Below are 19,352 nucleotides of genomic sequence, written 5' to 3' on the forward strand. Positions count from 1 at the left end.
AAGTTATGAAGTTATATAATTAGGACAAAATTACATAATAAAATGATGAGAGGTCAACAATGCTGTGTGCATCTGAGACTGAAGTCTACGGATTCAATTATGTAAATCGCCTGTGTCAATTTGGTGAAAATTTAGTCAAAAAGTCAACCTATGAGCGACGCAGCATCTAGAACTTTATGTTCCAACAAGAGTTTTACCAGGAATGCGATATGCCAGCACTTCACACACTTGATAATAACATCAGTGCTGCCCATATGGAACTCAGAGATAAGCCACTCTGCACAGCCTGTCACTGAACACTTGCATAACATGAACCACAAAGTCAGGACTGGGCCCCACACTGCAAACATTACCAGAGGAAAAGCTTCTGCTGCAATCGGTCACCTTTTGGCTCCTTGTCAGTGCAGACTTTGTTCCTTGATATGACCGTCCTCTCCTGGCAACTACACGATGGTAAGTACAGCAGGGTGAGAGTTAAGGACGTGGTTATTACAGCAGTGCGATGTTTACACAATAAGCAGGCATCGCAGCGGTGTAACGGTCTCCTGGTGAGTGCCAGGGTGATTTACAGATTAAAAGCTCCTTCTAATAATTTTCTCCCTCCTCCTAGTCCTGAAGGTGCTGACTCCTTGCTGGGTACAGTTCCACAGATGCACATTGCACTCCCACTATCTCGATCGATGTTTCTGCTGACCTGTGAAACCTGCATTTGGCGAAATAATGCAGCTGAGACAGTGACAAGTGGGGCCATGTTGGTGCCTTCACAGGGAGATCCCCCCTGCTGTCAGAAGGAGGCCGAACTCCACCACGCAGAAAGAGACATGAAGAGATTAGTTGCATAATTCTCCCAGGCCGCTAATGCTCATCACTTGCTGGCTGGCTAAACAGCAGTGTTTGCAGGATCTGGGAGTTGATCTCTGGCCAGATGGAGGATGGAAAACAAAATTACATTTTCCATTTACCATTTCGGGGTGGACATAAGAAAAATGCGATTGAAAATCTGTTTGTATTTCTAATTCCAAATGACATTTCAGTTCTAAAGGGGTTAAATTTGTTCTCTTCACTGAACGTAAGCCGATCGTCACTGGGAAAGTTACATAACAGTGACATTAAAAGCTAGTTCAGACCGCAAGAGCTTTACCATCCTGTGCTCCTTCCGTTTCCTGTAAATACTGCCCCAGTATGAACAGGTCTCCAGAGCAGTTTAAAACAGAGCTGTTCAATCCCATTCTCCCCTAAAAAGCTGTTGCTGCTGGGGGTCAATTGAAAATTTCAAAACTGAAATCGATAAGATTTTTGTTAGGTGAGGTATTAAGATATCTCTGAAAGAAATGTCCATTTAGTCCCAGTTCCCTGCCCTCTCATCCCATTGGTGATCATAAATTTATACCCTCTAGTTACTGACTCCCTGACCAGTTTTTTTCTCTTCGCCTATCGAAACCTCTTGTAACTTTGAACATCTCTCTCTGATTTCCTCTTAACTTTCGCTGTACTAATGAAAAACCCTCAGTTTCTCTCTTTAAACCTGATATGCCGCCCCATTTCAGTTGATTCCGCTCAAGGATCCAATGACATCCAAGTTAGCCCTCATGTTCATGAATCTTACATTTATAAGAAAGAAATGGAAAAAAAACAATAGCATAGAAAAAATAATGTAAAAATACAAAACAGATGTAAAAACTATGAAATGTTAACAACGTAAAAGGAAAAAGAAAAAGGTAGAGAGGCAGGGAGAGATTTAGCGAGCAAACTCCAGAGCTTAGGGCCTAGGCAGCTGAAATCACAGCCGACAATGGTGGAGCAATGAAAATTGGGGATGTGCAAGAGGCCAGAACTGGAGGAGCGCAGAGATCTCGGAGGGTTGTATGGCTGGAGGAGGTTACAGATATAGTGAGGGGCGAGGCCATGGGGGGATTTGAAAACAAAGATGAGAATTTTAAAATCAAGACATTCTCAGACCAGGAGCCAGTGTAGGTCAGTGAGCACGGGGGTGATGGGTTTATGGAGGGTGAAAGATGGGAGGCCAGCCAGGAGAGTTTTGGAATAGTCAAGTCTAGAGGTAACAAAGTCATGGATGAGGGTTTTAGCAGCAGACGAGTTGAAGTAGGGACGGAGACGGGCGATGTTACGGAGGTGGAAGGAGGCGGTCTTGGTGATGGAGCAGATATGTGGTCGGAAGCTCATCTCAGGGTCAAATAGAATGCCAAGGTTGCGAATGGTCTGGTTCAGCCTCAGACAATGGCCAGGGAGAGTGATACAGCTGGTGACTAGGGAACGGAGTTTATGGTGGGGACCAAAGACAACGGCTTCAGTCTTCCCAATATTTAGTTGGAGGAAATTTTTGCTCATCGCGGACAAGCAGTCTGACAAATGAGAATCAGTGGAGAGGTTGAGAGACGTGGTGATGAGGTAGAGGTCGGCGACATCAGCTTACATGTGGAACCTGACATTGAGTTTTCGGATGATATCGCTGAGGGGAAGCATGTAGATGAGAACTAGGAGGGGGCCAAGGATAGATCCTTGGGGGATTCCAGATGTAACAGTGCGGGAGCAGGAAGAGAAGCCATTGCAGGTGATTCTCTAGCTACGACTGGATAGATAAGAATGGAACCAGGCAGGTGCAGTCCCACCCAGCTGGACGACAGAGGAGAGGCATCGGAGGAGAATGGTGTGGTCAACTCTGTCAAAGGCTCCAGACAGGTCGAGAAGGATGAGAAGGGATAGTTTATGTAATAGCTGGTTATAAAGCAGAATGTGCGACGGCCAGGAGCAGGTCATCTGCCCAACTTCTCCCTGACAGAATGCGAAATGTTGGGAACTTAAACAGGGTGAACAAATGGATTAGTAATACATCTTTGAAGTGACAATAATTGTTTAAACATTGCACAAAAAAAATGCTTGGGGCTAGAATTTAAACTCGAGTACTGTTGGTCTATTGTGACATTATATTTACCACGTAAACGAGGATTACATAAACTGGACGCAGAGAGGATTCATAGTTAGGACACTCAGCTGAAGTCAAACAAGGACAGAGATGGGAACCTGCCACCCCCACTCGGGCTGGCTTACACGTGACTCCAGTCCCACACTACATGGTTGACTCTCAAACCATTCAGTTGTCAGGATGGGAAGTAAATGCTGCATCGCTGGCATCCTGAGTAAAACAAAAAGCAACAATAAAAGGAAAAAAATAGCAAAAGCGAAAATGTTGAAAATGCATGCACACCAGTCAGTATCTGTGAAGAGAAAAGACAGGTTCTTGAAATTGTAAACACATTGATTAGTAATACTTTCAGTTACACACCCCTAACATCAATAACTGATATAATTGCTGATTGAACTGCTGTGCATTTCCAGCAATTTCTTTTTTTAAGAGAAACAAAGTACCTGGCAGAAAACCTAGAAGCAAGCTGCCAAACATTTGCGTTGAATAATCCTTCTCCATAACTGTATAACCAGATAGCTCAGCTGAGAAACTGAAACTGAAGGTAGCATAAATATTAAGTAAGAAACATTGCCACCAAGCGCAATATATTCAGATGCATGTGCTTGCCTTGCAGCCAGCCCTCGTCTGCCTCCAGCGCTACCCCTCCACTGCCTGCTTCCCAACGCTGCCACTATTGTCTCCCCAGCGTTGCATGCTCTCCCTGCTGGCCCGACACCACATGCTGCCGCTATTGCCTCCTACCAGTGCTCCCTACGCTGCAAACACTACCCATTCTTGCCTTCCCCCCCCCCACCCAGTGCTGATCCTGGGGGGCGGGGGGCGGGGCTCGCACGCGCGGAAGGCGGTGACGATGCGCGTTCGGGTTCCACGACGTCACGACGCCTATAAGAAGCGGCGAGGCGGGGCTGAGCGTTAGATGGCGGACAGCTGGTGACCGGGACGGTGGATTAAAATTTTTTAAAATTATTATCGTGATACAGAGCGCGAGAGCCAACGTCGCACCGAGCGAAAGCCGGAGAGCCCGGTACCCGTTCGCACCAAGGCGACATCCGTTGCTGTGAGGGGGGGGTTGTGTTGAGCGCTGTATAGTCACCGAGTGGTTTGGAGCACTAACCGGAGAGCGCGGCTGACCCTCGCCGCGCGGACGATCCGCTCGAACTTTGCCCTCGCACCCGATTAGAGTCGCATCGTTAATTGGTAAGTGCGGCCCTTGCGTTCCGCGGTATGAGGATTACTTCCCTTCGGCGTTTGGGGACCCCCCTTTTTTTTTTCCTCCTCGCTTTCGGGCCTTCTGCATGCGGTGGCGGCGGCGGCGGCATATTCCGGAACAATCCGGCGTGATGGCCTCATTCATTCAGGAGGCGCCTGCCTGGAAGACCCGATGCAGCAGGCGCGAGGGGGAGCTAGCGGAGCCGCACGGACAACTGCAGCTGTTGCCGCCTGACTGCCTCCCGAATGAGGCGCGAAGGGTGTAAGACCGCGCGCACGGCACGGGGGGGGGGCTGTCTATACTGAGCCTGCGCGGGGAACGTGGGGGGGGGGGGTCGGTGTCTATTGGGGGTGGACTTGGGGGGGGGGCGGATCGGTGTCTATTGGGGGTGGACTTGGGGGGGGGGCGGATCGGTGTCTATTGGGGGTGGACTTGGGGGGGGGGCGGATCGGTGTCTATTGGGGGTGGACTGGGGGGGGCGGATCGGTGTCTATTGGGGGTGGACTTGGGGGGGGGCGGGGCGGATCGGTGTCTATTGGGGGTGGACTGGGGGGGGCGGGGCGGATCGGTGTCTATTGGGGGTGGACTGGGGGGGGCGGATCGGTGTCTATTGAGGGTGGACTTGGGGGGGGGCGGGGCGGATCGGTGTCTATTGGGGGTGGACTGGGGGGGGCGGGGCGGATCGGTGTCTATTGGGGGTGGACTGGGGGGGGCGGGGCGGATCGGTGTCTATTGGGGGTGGACTGGGGGGGGGCGGATCGGTGTCTATTGGGGGTGGACTGGGGGGGGCGGGGCGGATCGGTGTCTATTGGGGGTGGACTGGGGGGGGCGGGGCGGATCGGTGTCTATTGGGGGTGGACTGGGGGGGGGCGGATCGGTGTCTATTGGGGGTGGACTGGGGGGGGGCGGATCGGTGTCTATTGGGGGTGGACTTGGGGGGGGGGGGCGGGGCGGATCGGTGTCTATTGGGGGTGGACTTGGGGGGGGGGGCGGGGCGGATCGGTGTCTATTGGGGGTGGACTGGAGGGGGCGGGGCGGATCGGTGTCTATTGGGGGTGGACTGGGGGGGGCGGATCGGTGTCTATTGAGGGTGGACTTGGGGGGGGGGGGCGGGGCGGATCGGTGTCTATTGGGAGTGGACTTGGGGGGGGCGGGGCGGATCGGTGTCTATTGGGAGTGGACTTGGGGGGGGCGGGGCGGATCGGTGTCTATTGGGGGGGGCGGGGCGGATCGGTGTCTATTGGGGGTGAACTTGGGGGGGCGGGGCGTCTATTGGGGGTGGACTGGGGGGGGCGGGGCGGATCGGTGTCTATTGGGGGGGCGGGCGGGCGGATCGGTGTCTATTGAGCATCGGCCGCTTGTGCATTCTCCCCAGAGCCGGTCCTGGAGGGGATAGAAATCATTCATTTGCGATTTAGCGGGATGAGCCATCGCAGTGGGCGGGGAGCTGTGGGAATGAGCCTCCGCTCTCTCAGGGGGACGGTCCAGCCTTCCTGACTTTATTTCGGAAAGATGGGATCGGGGAACGTTCCTGTATCTTCGAAGCAAGCCTAGTTGATGGTGGAAATGGGGGAGCGGTGTGTTGGTGATGCACCGATCCCAGCCCGGTGATTGCAGAGAGCTGCGAACTGATTGGGAATCGGCTGGCAGTTACCAGTGTCCCGACAAATAAGTGGGATGCGCCCTGGGGTCCCTGTGTGGGATTGGTTTTAAATGGACTGGCCGTTTTGATGCTGGCGGGTGCTGCTGTTTCCAGCATCCGCAGTATTTTGCTTTTGATTTTATGCTGGCGGGAATGTATTTCCTGTTTACTGATTTCAAACGTTACAAAGAGGCGCGAAAAGGATGGCGCTTTAAAATTGAAAAAGGGAATTGCTGAAAACAACCGTGTCTTAAGTACCGTTCAAATCGGATTAAGATTATAACGACCGGGATTTCCACTAGATGGGGAATTTTTAATCAAAGCCCCTACCGACAATATTATTACGCATAACTTTGTTTCCAGCGTGTAAATTTTTGGCTAAATGAGAAAGCTGAAATCGCATGAAAATTTAATACGCTGATTTCAATCGAATCAAGTTGCAATCAAAACTGTGCACGAAATTTGGTCACGATGTTTAAAAGCTCCTTTGGCTCAACATCCATTTCTTAAAATTGCGCCGCTGTTTTTCTACATTGAAAGCGTTATATAAATGCGACTTGCTGTTATTTCCCACGAGTTCATTTGTCCAAGTAGTAAATATTTTGAACCTTTACATAGAACTATTATACTAACTTTTTAATGTGATCGTGTTATAAGCAGTTGGGCAAAGTATTAAATGCTTTTGAAGTGAAAAACATCTCAAGGCGTTTCCAAGGCGTGGTGAGAGAGGGACGCCAAACCAGAGATATGAGGGAGGGATGGCCAAAGGCTTGGGCAAAAGGATGGGTTTTAGGGGGTGGAGAAGTTTAAGGGGGGGAATTTTAGAGTGGCCCTAGATGCCTGAAGCCATGGTCCCCATTGGTGGGAGAAGAGATGGGGTGCACAACAGGCCAGGTCAAGAAAGGAGAGTTGTGGGAGTTGGAGGATGTAAACAGGGCAAAGACTGTAGATGGATCATTTTAATTTTGGGCGATTGGAAGCGAATGCAGGTCTTTGGAGGCCAGAGATTTGGGATAGATATGTTGCAGAATTTTGATGAGCTGTGCATTTTGGAGGGAGGAAGATGGGAGGCTGATTAGCTTCTCGTTCCACTAACACATTTCGCAGGACAGCAGATTATCGAGTGGATTGCTGCAGTTGAGGGTGCTATGGGTTTTCTGCTAGTTCTTGCTGGAGTGTAGTTCTGTGGGTGTTGGCAGCCTGCTGGTATCTTGTCCTGGTAGCCATTCTTTGTGAGTTTAGACAATGTGTGTCAGCAGGCCATTGGATTGTGGGGGTTTTCGCAGCCAAGTCCAATGCTGTTTCCACCTGACATGTATTTCCAGCAGAAGTAGCAGTGATCAGGAACTCCAACTGTGTGCTCTCTCTCACTCTCTCATCAGTGGTGCTGTGGCTAATTGTCCCAGCGATATTTGTGACTAATGTCAGTTAATTCAGCCCAGAGCAAAGTATCGAGGAACAAATTTTGGAGTTCCTCACCTTTTATGGCTTGGTATTACATCGAATGCTGCATTTGCCCAGAGGTTGTTATGGGGAGCTCAATTGGAAGTGGTTTCTGTTAGAAACATGAAACTTTCACTACTCACCTGATGGAGATAATCTCTGAAAGCTTGTGATTTTCAAATAAAATTGTTGGACTATAACCTGGTGTTGTAAGATTCCTTACATTTGTCCACCCCAGTCCATCACCGGCATCTCCGCATCATTTTTAGATTCTAATAGTGATTACAACTCAAGACAGCTCAAGTTAGATGGCTTTTGTCTTCTGCTTTTTTTTTCTCCTTTATGTAAATATAATTGAAGTCTTCTAATTAAGATTGTAGTGGGACTTTACACAACTACCTCTAGTAAACTGATTGTTGCCAAAGTGTATGGGCAATATCAATTTCTTTTTTAAAAATAAGAATTATTGATGCACACAATTATCTGGTTTGAATTCTCTTAACTGATCGATCTGTGCTGCTGACGGTGAAATGTTGTGCTACACTTTTAACGAGTAGACTTTCATTTCCGTTTAATAATACAGAATCTGAAATTGAGCGCTTGAGGATGGAAAGAAAATAATGTGATTCAAGGAATTTATTGAGTTATTGCTTTTAGGTCTCTGGCAAGACTTGAGTAATTGTGCAATATTACTGCATGTTTATAATTTGTGCCCTTTGCTTTTCCACAGGATGAAGAACAGCCCAAATCTGTTGCTGTGTCCACAATGGGTTTCTCTACTATCATTCTAATTGTTGACTGTTGTAAAAACTGTGCAAGACAGACTATTAAACACAGTGGATAGCAATTACTGCTGCACAATACTTGAGTGCAGTACATATTAATCTTATTCTATTTAATCAGTCATTTATTACATATCAAGATATTTTGTTACCTCATTTTGTATATTTAAGTGAATAGTATTTTTTTAAATTCCGTACCACTAAAGCATTACAAGCTCGAGTGACCATGGCGCTAGATGAGTATGTATGGATGGTTGTAGTTGGTTTCATCATTGCATTTGTTCTGGCGTTCTCGGTGGGAGCCAATGATGTTGCCAATTCATTTGGGACGGCGGTTGGTTCAGGAGTGCTGACACTCAAGAAAGCCTGCATCTTAGCAACAATCTTTGAGACGGTGGGCTCTGTGCTGCTGGGTGCCAAAGTCAGTGAGACCATCCGGAAAGGAATAATTGATGTGCAGATGTTCAACTCGAGTCAACAAGTGCTAATGGCTGGGTCGATCAGTGCCATGTTTGGTAAGTAATGAATGTTGAACTTGCATTTATCTTGCACTGTAATTTTGTATAAAAACAGACAAGGTGGTGATTGTGGCAAGGTGCCTTGGACAGAAGGGAATAGTTTTTCTAAAACCACCTTGACAGTTCATGGCACACAGTACCCTTAAATTAATTGAAGTATCCTGGACAATTGCTATTCTAGTTGGTCAATATTTTGGAAATGGAGTAATTGATAAAGTATATTTGAGTTGATTGTGGATAATGACATCAGATGTAATTGTCTGTCCTATCCAGGTTCTGCTGTCTGGCAGTTATTGGCTTCATTTTTGAAGCTCCCTATATCAGGTACCCACTGCATTGTGGGTGCTACCATTGGCTTCTGTTTGGTGGCTACAGGTACTCAGGGTGTGAAGTGGCTGGAGCTGCTCAAGATTGGTGAGTTTATAACTTAAACTGGGATTATGCTTTCAGTGCTGTTCAAACATGCAAGGCCACTGATTTTATGGTTTTCACAAGGGAAAAAATGAACAAAATTGCAGAATACCAAGGCAAGCCCTGTATCCATTGTCATTAAGTTAGTGGCCCAGGTAATTTTGTGTAACTGTAAAAGCAGGTGGTGATAGTGTTTGTTACAAATCTAACACTTCTGGAAGAATTTCATTTTAATCGTAAACTCTGGGTTGGGGTTAAGAGAGTATTTCCTATTTCTGTTTGTTTTTATTTTAAAACATCACCCATTATGGCTGTCTCCTTGTGGTGTTTGTGCTGTAGATTCAGTGTAATTCTAGTGATCATATAATTTAATATCCCATTTGGTACTGAGGGAAAAATGGCTGAAAAATAGAATAATGCTATTGGGGAAATTGTGGACACAAGTCTCTCTTTGATTGATCTGGCACAGAGTACTGGTACATTTTTTTGTAAAGAAAGGATTGTACATAAATTGCTATGTTGTTAGTACATTTGTTACGATCACAAATGTGCAGACTGAAATATGGACACATTGATGTGTATTGCACATAATTTGTTGGTGTTTAATGTGGTGACCACAGCAGCTACGGACACCACTAACCCAAAACACACATTGTGAGCTTGTACTGAATTTGTAGGCCTGTGTGTGTGTTCTGACATTCTTTTCATTCTCCAATTAATACAGTGGCTTCCTGGTTCATCTCACCACTGCTGTCTGGGATCATGTCTGCTGCTGTCTTTTTCTTTGTCCGCTTCTTCATTTTACGCAAGGTAAGGGCATCTGATCGGAATCACCTTATTAAGGAATATGGTCTGGGTCAGACTAGGGCAGCCTATCACTGAAGTTAATGATTTTTTAAAAAAAAAATTGCAGTTGGTCTTGGACATTTCTCTTAAGTTAGCATGCTGCTTAAATGTTGCTTCAGGTTCCCCTAATGGCTTAGTTGGTAGTGGACAGTATGAAACTGAGCTGTAAAGACCTGAAGTTCAATTAGCAATCTCAACTGAGCAATTATTGCACCCAGGGTAATAGTGGGTATGTTACAATTAGCCTCAGTACTCTGAACTAGAGGGTGGAAAGGTACCTCGGATGCTTGCTTCTGATTGCAATCCACTGAGACTTGGTTGGGGTTTTGGAGGGGTGGGGGGGGGGCAATGGGTGTTCATTGTATGTTAGGTGAGGACAGGATTGAGCTCTGCTCTGAAGGCCTTCCCCACTTCAGTAGCCTGAAGGGACTCGCCTGGGCTCATGAAAAATAGTAAATTCTAGAGGTATTGGGGAGTGATTGTTGTGGGACAGAAGTTGTTCAGGAGAGGAGAAACTGGCAGAAATATTTAAGCGAGTAATTCCTTGTGTTTCTTTCTGGATAAATTGCTATCCATATTGCCTGTAAAACTGACCGATTGTATGCTGTTGCTCCGCACATAAGAATGGGAAATGCCCACCATCTGTAACAAGCGATGGGAGGCAGCTATCCAATCCATTCTCGTCAGGCTTTAATTTGCACTGCTGGTTAAATGCCACGGAGAAGTTAAATATGCTGCAATATCAATTTTGCTTGCTACAAAATGGTTACTTGGACTTCTGGAATAACTTGTTGAGTTACTAAACCATGGCGAGCAGTTCCATTGTGCTTGATTAGGATATTGCTGAAGTTGCATAACAATTTTTTTTAATACTGATTCAACCTTGGGTTAGTGAAAGCTGCACTGTATTGCACGTTGCAAGGTCAGTTCATCAATTTAAATTGTTCTTGTTTGTGACCTTGCACCATGCTTCACTCCTTGGAATGCAGTTCCTTCATCTGTTTTTATAATCCTAGTACACTGGTACTGAACTATAAAGATCAGAATCCATTCCTGAGATTTGGGATATCTTGGGTGGCAGAGAGGGCTGCTACAACAGAGCTCAGCCTCCAGACTAGGAAAGGAATAATGGGTTCAAGTTTCTTGTTTATGATTGCTATCCAGTCTCTTAATTTGGAAGGGGACAGTAATTAATTTGCCTGTGATGGGCCTGCCAATATTTTGAGTCCAGGCTTGCATATGAAGAATGGTGACCTGGGTAAAATGAAGAGCTGCCATCACTCTGAGGAAACCGTATTATTTGGTTACCGGTATTCTTTAAATGACGAGACGGTTCAGTGCAGCTATTTTTAGCCTTCAGCTAGTAGTTTGAGGAAACTGGTGACCTAGGAAGCTCAAACTTGAAATACAGGTCACCTAGATGTGATCGGACAGACATTCTGTTGGCTTTGATTGAAACAAAGCACTTGCCAGGTGCTGAGTTGAAATTTAAGTTTGCAGATATTAGCAGTCAGCAGCTAGCCTTTCAATTCGGGGAAGGGTGCTGTGATCACTGTCTGATTCAGAAGGGCATGGGTAGTAGAATCTGCACAGTGGATTTGAGACTCTGTTCTGTCTCCTTCTTAGTTTGGTGCCAATCACAGCATCAGGACCCAAGGGAAAATCAGCTAAGCTTTTTACTTCGTTGCTTCTTTAACTTTGCAGGCTTGCCACAAAGTGGGACTAGCGCATGTTGTACAGATGGTGCTCCTTTAGGCTGGTTTCTGAAAATATAGATTGGGGGTAGGGGTGGAATTAATGCCATTAAAGGGTTTTCTTTCTTGTTGAACTTAACATTGTTTTGCAGGCTGACCCTGTGCCAAATGGACTCCGAGCTCTGCCTGTCTTCTATGCCTGTACAATTGCGATCAATCTTTTCTCTATTATGTACACGGGAGCGCCTTGTAAGTACTACCTTCTTGAATTGGAGCTTTTATTTTAAACCTTGTGTAGTTATCTTATCAAGTTCAGTTCATTCTTTTCTATCAAGGCTTTCTGTTGCATCGAAGGCATTTGGCTACAGAAATCTTCAAACTAGAGTAAATCACCTCTGTGCTTATTAATTTGTGCATTTCAGTAACTGTTTTTCCTTCTGAAGGCCTTAGTCCCTATAAAAAAAAAATTGTGGGTGGTCACTTTTTCTGTTGGCTGATTCGCTTTCAATTTTCAAAAAAGCTAGTTATACTCAGTCCCTGTTAAAGCAAGTGGCTTTAAACAGAGCGATGCCAACTGGTGAACTAAAATTATAAACTTGAACTGTGAACATTGTAGAAATTCATTCAATGGGAATCTCTGGGGATGACAAAAATGAGTGAATTCTACATTTAGAACCGTACATAAAACTCAAAATACATGACTATCTAAGGAAGGCTGCCATTTAAAAAGATAGCAGCATAACAAAAACAATGTCAATAACTATTTTAAGCCTGGGTCTGAGCAATATATATGAGGTGATGAATAATCAAGGCCTTCCTCTCTAAAGGAAGTCTTTACATTCTGTCCCCACATCAGATTTATATAGTTTTCCATCGCATGTCTTCTGGGTTCAAGACTATGGATAAAGACCTGATTTGGATATTTGGCTTCCTAATAATGAAACAGTGGGAGAGGTGTACTCTGGCCTTATAATTCTTGGGCAATTTATGGAGAGCAAATTCCAGTGACTCCAAAGCTGGGTGGGAGTTATTGACATTGTTTTTGTTATGCTGCTATCTTTTTAAATGGCAGCCTTCCTTAGATAGTCATGTATTTTGAGTTTTATGTATTGTTCTAAATGTAGAGTTCACTCATTTTTGTCATCCCCAGAGATTCCCATTAGTTTCCCCAAAAGTTTTCTTGTTTCCAGTTGGTACATTTTTACTTTTTGGTTGTGAGGGCGGTGGGGGGGGGGGGGAGGGGAAAGAAAGAGGGATAGAGATGCTCATATATTAGAGGGCACATTGTTCCTTGTGATTATAAAGTGGATGTTTTCTCTTCCTAGTACTAGGATTTGACCGGATTCCACTCTGGGGTACAGTGCTGATTTCATTGGCGAGCGGTCTGATCTGTGTATTCTTCGTCTGGTTCATCGTCTGTCCCAGAATGAAGAGAAAAATCGAAAGTAAGTGAAATTTAGAGACTTCCCTGTTCGAAATGCCACGGTGAGATTTCAGGTGAGTGTGCAAGGATGCTGGAGGTGTGGGATAATATGAAGATCTGATCGGTGTATAAATTGTCACTTTTTCTGTTTAATAAATTTATTGAAATAGGGATGTCCTGGGATCCTTTACTTATCTATTGCTAAATGTAAATAACTTTTTTTATGATTCACAATGTAAATTTGCTGTGGTTAAAGTGAAATCAGAAAAGAAGTGTCACCAGGCCACCGAAGGGAAGAAGGGAACTTTGCACTAGATTTGAATGTAGTCTCCCCCTCTCCTGTTTCTCCTCTTTCCCTCCCCTCCCCTCCCCACCCCACCCAAGAAGCTGGGAAAAGTAACTATAAAGCTGGCCTTCGGTTTCTTCAGGCAACTGGAGATGCTAAGTCGTAATGCACCGAAGCTGTAAGAAGCAGCTCTCGTTAATAACATGTACTGCAGTTCCTTTCACTATTGTTTTATTGTCCTTGAGTTTCTGATGTGGTGCTCATTACTTTGGGGGGTGGATAATATCTATTTCGATTTGGACTTTGTTCATGCACTATTGACTGAAAGTGGTTTCCTTGATTTGCCATAATTAATTGCACTTTTTTGTAGTTTAGCTGAAACTAACATGGTGAATGTTGATTGGGAGTAAAGTGAATCCAAGAGCAGATACTGCCTTCGAGTGACAGTACTTGGAAGTAATGTACATTTGGATTGAAGTAGCCTGCAGTACAGCTAGCTTATTGCAGGGAATGATGGCAAGTAGTATGGTGTGAAGCCAAATTATAGTAATTTTGTATTGTCCTAATATGACCAGTCACTGTCTCCAACTGGACCAGTGGCATGACGCATGGGATGTCTTGGTTGAGGAAGCTAGCACTATATGTATATTCCAATGACCATCTTAATGCTGCTTAAACTAGTCTGTCAAGACTGCAAACTGTGTTAATATGCAGAATGTTGTATGCTTCTCATCACCTTACCATTTCAGTGGGCTGCTTTCAGCAATATTGCTGCTGTACTGTTCTATACTGGTGAAATTTGTATGCTTCCTTGATTGAAGAAAGTACATATTCAGTAATGTTATAAAGTGGCTTTATGATCCATTGCCCAAGTCCTTAATTCAAAGAATGATTCCATTCAAGGGTTCAGTAAGGTCTGTTAAATGGGAAAATTGATACTTGATCTTGTGTACATTTCATGTTCTGTGATTTAAGGATGAAGATGACATTGACCTTTTTTGGCATATGTGCTTAACAGGAGAGATCAAAGTCTGTCATTTAGACAGCACAGCACTGGATAAGAAGAGTGATGATTACCACCCAGTACCCAAGGATGACCTGGAAGAGACCCATTTGAAGATACCACTGACTGATGCAGCATCTGAAATCAAAACTCCTGTGACTGATGGGATTTCTGCTGTTCTGCCTGTCAAGCAGAATTTGGAGAAGCAGAGTGGAAGAATTGCTTTTATAGGGGATTCGGCAGAGGATGTAGGGAAAGACAGTGGAGAAATGAAAGAAACCAATATTGACCATGTGATGAATGGTAAGATATTAAATGTGTGGAAAATGTAGACTGTGAAGTTGGCCAGCTAGTATATCACTGTTGATGTACTAACTTCCTGAGTGAGTGACTGGTTCTTGCCCAGAGCTCCTGATTACTGGAAGTTAGGCACGTGAGCTGGCTTGCATCTGCTCACTTGGTAGCCAGTTAGCTTGGGCAGAGGTGACTAAATTCACCAAACTAAATTGTGGACTTTAACATCCAAGTAAGTTCCTTAGAAACCCCCGCAGGCCTATTTTAGGCCACCGGTCCCAAATGACATATAATCTTTAATAGCCACTTTAGAACAGTCAAAATGGATTCCTCTTTGCAGGGGGCATTTAGGGATTGAGAAACAGCTGCAGAAAGAAAGCTGTCTTCTCACCAAACAATATTCAAGTTGAAAACACTTTGAGCCAGGCATAAATGGAATATATCAAACATTTGTGCGTTGAAATTGCCAACTGAGAAAGTGTATATTTGCTGTTCTCAACATCCTAATTGGTTATTTTCGTGCCTTTGTAACAAATGTGATCACATTTTATGTGACAAACTGACCTTTGAAGCAAGTACCAGTTCTTAAAGGTAGTGTTTTATCATTTGGAAGTTCAATTTGGTACAGGATTTGAAAGCTTATGCTTAGAAATTGTATTTCACTGAGGAGCAAGGTTGCTTATTTTCTTTCAGATAAGAATGTCTCAAATTCTAAGAATTTAAAGGGACTTGTTTGCTGATCTTTGATTCACCACTTGTAAACTGTATTGAACTATTCAGAATCTCGCCTATATCGCTTCTTTAATAACTCAATTGGCCAATTTAATAGTTTAGCTTATTAGTGAATGGTGTGGCTACTGTGCATCTTTGAACTGAGCAGGCAGTGAAATCCTATCCAGTAACTGGTTTACAGTAAATTGAAGCATTTTGCCCAGCAGCATGCTTTATCCCATATGCTAAATTCTTGTGGTTAAGCTTCTGATCAGGGAATGTGGGCTCATCTGATGCAACAAACAAAATAGTATTAGTAAAGTAGAGGCAGCTTGCCAGATGCCTTTTAATGGTTTTCTGTTCATACATGATTTAGGGACTCTGCAATTTGGAAGCAACCATGTGCAGTTCAACCAGGTTATCAGTAACCAGACGAGTACCAATGGCTACAGTGGTCACTATCACACCGTACACAAGGATTCAGGATTGTACAAAGAACTTCTTCACAAGTTGCACTTAGCCAAAATGATCGACTGTGCTGGAGACTCGAATGAACCAGACAGCAGGCCACTACGTCGAAACAACAGCTACACCTGTTACACCATGGCAATCTGTGGCATGCCTCTTGATTCCTTCAAACCCAAAGAAGGGGAAGCAAAAGCTGAGGAAATGGAAAAACTGACAGCATCTGGCTTAGAATCGAAGAAACGTATCCGACAGGATAGTTATAGCAGCTACTGTAATGCTATGGCTGACTCCAACAAAACTCCTGAGGATGAAGGTGTGAAGCTTGAAATTGAATTGAGAGATCGCAAGTGCAGTGATGGGTCTGTGGAAGAGTGGCGTGAGCAGGAAAAACCTGAGGTTTCAACCCTGTTCCAGTTCTTGCAGATACTGACTGCCTGCTTTGGCTCCTTTGCTCATGGTGGCAATGATGTCAGGTGAGAAGTTTTGTTTGGTTTCTGACAACAGAAATTAATATATGGTCTTCAGTTCTCAGAACATTCAGTTTCAAATGGCTGCTTGATGTGGTAGGGAACTCCTTCATTATCTAAGGATTTTATAATTTTTTTTTCTGTCAGGAAAACACCCAACATTTATGATGTGAAAGCAAGGAAATGATGAAATTGTACACGTTAGTGGTTAGGCCAGATGACCTGTTGCTTGCTGTTTTTGGTGCCCTATTGTAGGAAGGATATTTGAGGCATGGACAGCGTACAACTAAGATTCATGAGAATGATATTTGGAATGAGAGGTTATAGTTTAGGGTTCAATGGTGGGGCTTTTTCTTACAAACAAGAGGTTCAGGGATACTGTGAAGTTTTTAAAGTTGAGGATTTGGGAAGACAAAAAGTAAAAGATTGTCAACTAGTTGGTGAATTTGTAATGAGGGAGTTTGGGCTCATTTATGACCAGTGGAATGTAAGGGGAAGTTGGAAACATCTTGGGGCTATGAACATGGAATGTTTATCACCAAGTGGTTATTGAGGCAGAAAGTAACATGTTTACAAGGGAATTGGATTAGTATTTGAAAAGGATGAATATAAAGAAGTGGGATTGAAGTAGACATTTCCAGTTGTGGAACTAGTATTGGCTGGCCTACTGTACGATAAATTCTATGTGGGAAGACAAATGATGTATCATGGTAAAACTATATAATGCTTGGGCATTTCAACTTGCCTTTACTTCACAGCCCATTAAACTCTCATTTGTTTTTCAGCAATGCAATTGGTCCTTTGGTTGCTTTGTGGATGGTTTACTACACGGGAGATGTTAATTCGAATGCTGACACTCCAATCTGGCTTCTGTTGTACGGAGGTGTGGGAATATGTCTTGGTCTGTGGGTCTGGGGGCGGAGAGTTATTCAGACCATGGGCAAGGATCTGACACCAATCACTCCCTCAAGGTGAGCAATCAGTCTCTTTAACTGTTCGCTCGGATTTGAATGTGTTGAGTATACTGAAGTTGAGCTGATCCAAATTCATGTGTGGTATGGTTGATGGGCTCCCATAAATTGGCTGAAATTGTATCTGTGACCTTTTCATATGGTACTTCCTGGTTTGGAACTTAATCTGGCTGTTTCCTCATCCAAGAATTGTATAATTGGTCTCTGAGGGAGGTTTTTTTTGTTGAGTATGAACATTGAACATCTGGATATAATATGAAGTTTAATTGCTTAAAACTTTTTCTTGGTTAAGTTCAAGATTAGCTGTCTTTTAAACTGTGCTTGAGATGAGCAATGGCATTGAGATGGCACTTTCCCATTTCAGGAATCCAGTATTGGCATTGAGCTCTCCCAGGTCAGGTATAGTTAAGTAAAGAGTAAAGTTCCTTCTGCTCTATTTCCAGAGGTAGGTCTCTAGTACAGCCTGAGAAGTATACTCCCTGCACCAGAGTGACTTCTTTTTACAATAGCTGTCTGTTTTGTGCTGTGGGCCCATGCCCCTAAAATGTGGGTTGAAGCTGGCTGTGGTCCTGGTGCAGGTTAATTCCTTTGGGTAACCCTGCAGCTACCATAACAAAAGGAATGAAGGCAGTAATATTTCAGACACTGATCCCTTATCATTGTCCTGTTTGCCACTGTGATCTTCTGCAGGATTAACTAATATTCACGCATGAAGTGACTACATCTGGCAAACCAGAAACACCTGGCTGAGCATTATTGGATTCATTATCCAATATCAAAGCATTTGATGTAGTTGAAGAATTGCCAGTAGGATATTCTGTTCCAACATGAATGGACCAATGATTAAGTAGGTGGATGGGTGTTATGACAATTTGTTTTTACTTTTACAGTGGCTTCAGTATAGAATTGGCCTCAGCTCTGACAGTAGTGATTGCTTCAAACATTGGTCTTCCTGTTAGTACAACACACTGCAAGGTGAGTGTCATCAGCTGCATCTCTGTTGTGGCCTCCAAATCTACAGGGATTTGAAGCAAAATGTATAATTTTTTTTTTTAAATGGTAGACAATGTTCTTGGACTTTTCTGAAGTGTGGAATTAGTGTTGAGAGGTTGCATGGGACGGTCCCAAGTTTCAATTATCACCACAGTAGATTTTAAGACATACGGTGTGGATTTAAGACCAGGTCATGACATTCTGCACATAGGGCACCATATTCATGATAGAATTTATGTGATTAAACTTAAACTACCATTACCATGGTACATAAAATGCATCCTTAAGGAAATCTGTCAAACTGCACGTTAACAAAAGCACTGATTAACACTACCACTTGCTTCTGCAGGTTGGCTCGGTTGTAGCCGTTGGCTGGATGCGTGCAAAAAAAGCTGTTGACTGGCGCCTCTTCCGAAACATCTTCATGGCGTGGTTCGTTACAGTCCCAATCTCTGGTCTTATTAGTGCTGCCATCATGGCTTTATTCAAGTATGCTATCTTGTAAATGTGCTGAGCAACTACCTGAGCACCACCTATCTTCAGAGCAGCATTGCTATGGATGTGACCCTGTGCTTCAGTAGAGCAGTTTATTCAGATTGTTTAATGTGAAAACTGTATTATGAAAGTCAAAGCTATCCCTTGAGTCTTTAACATCAGTATGTGTTTAAATGGAGTCCAACTTGGCTGAATGTGTGCTGTAGAAATTGTAAAATTTCATTTTTAACTTTTTTTTTTTGTTTTGAGCTTTGTGCTGCTTAAATACTTTCAATTTGAGAACCATTGTAAATTTTCTGTATAGTGTTTGAGTTTATTACTGCATGTTTTTAAATTAAGAAGGCGGTTTGCTGTTTAACACTGTGAATGATGAGCTGGATGAGCTTCTTTTTGACATTTAACACTTGAAATAAGTATGCAGAAAGCACTAGGATTCTGATTGGGCCACATGGTGAGCCACTTACATGTCCACTTTGGTACCTCTACATTACCCAAAGAGTGGGCCAATCAAGTGCAAGATTCAAACATGCACAGTTATTTTACTAAGTCTTCCATTTCCATTTAAACCTAACAAATTAGAGAAAATTACTCCTTGTAATTAAAGTGAAGTTAAATGTTCATTAAAGATTAGCACGCCTTGCACTATTGTTTTTTGTATTTTTTAAAACATTTATGAAAGCAAAAAGTGGAGGTAGTATCCTGAGCAGAAAATGTAAGGAAGGTATATTGTATTTACCATAAGTTCATG

The 19,352-nt window shown here is 43.8% G+C and overlaps 2 protein-coding genes across 8 annotated transcripts in view; one reads left to right on the forward strand and one right to left on the reverse strand.

Annotated features, from left to right (window-relative positions):
- Positions 1 to 3,736, reverse strand: part of LOC137335752 (cytosolic purine 5'-nucleotidase-like) — a 68,020-nt gene extending 64,284 nt beyond the window's left edge. For 2 of the 6 annotated variants that reach the window (XM_068001086.1, XM_068001087.1), the window contains exon 1: positions 3,554 to 3,736. The gene's annotated coding sequence lies outside the window, so the exon portion shown is untranslated. The other 4 variants (XM_068001088.1, XM_068001089.1, XM_068001091.1 and 1 more) reach the window with 4 other exon arrangements.
- On the forward strand, positions 328 to 19,244 carry LOC137335751 (sodium-dependent phosphate transporter 1-like). 2 transcript variants are annotated; one of them, XM_068001084.1, is made up of 11 exons: positions 328 to 453; positions 7,973 to 8,539; positions 8,816 to 8,956; positions 9,678 to 9,763; positions 11,646 to 11,742; positions 12,819 to 12,938; positions 14,221 to 14,508; positions 15,587 to 16,151; positions 16,931 to 17,116; positions 18,007 to 18,091; positions 18,459 to 19,244. In XM_068001084.1, exons 2-11 carry the CDS (start codon positions 8,251 to 8,253, stop codon positions 18,612 to 18,614), a joined length of 2,013 nt encoding a protein of 670 aa, XP_067857185.1. In that variant the 5' UTR covers positions 328 to 453; positions 7,973 to 8,250; the 3' UTR covers positions 18,615 to 19,244. The 2 variants fall into 2 exon arrangements, with proteins under 2 accessions (XP_067857185.1, XP_067857184.1); XM_068001083.1 differs by lacking the exon at positions 328 to 453 and adding an exon at positions 3,844 to 4,144.
- The last annotated feature ends 108 nt before the right edge of the window (positions 19,245 to 19,352 follow it).

Source organism: Heptranchias perlo, chromosome 20 (genome assembly GCF_035084215.1).
Source record: "Heptranchias perlo isolate sHepPer1 chromosome 20, sHepPer1.hap1, whole genome shotgun sequence".
Taxonomy (NCBI): domain Eukaryota; kingdom Metazoa; phylum Chordata; class Chondrichthyes; order Hexanchiformes; family Hexanchidae; genus Heptranchias; species Heptranchias perlo.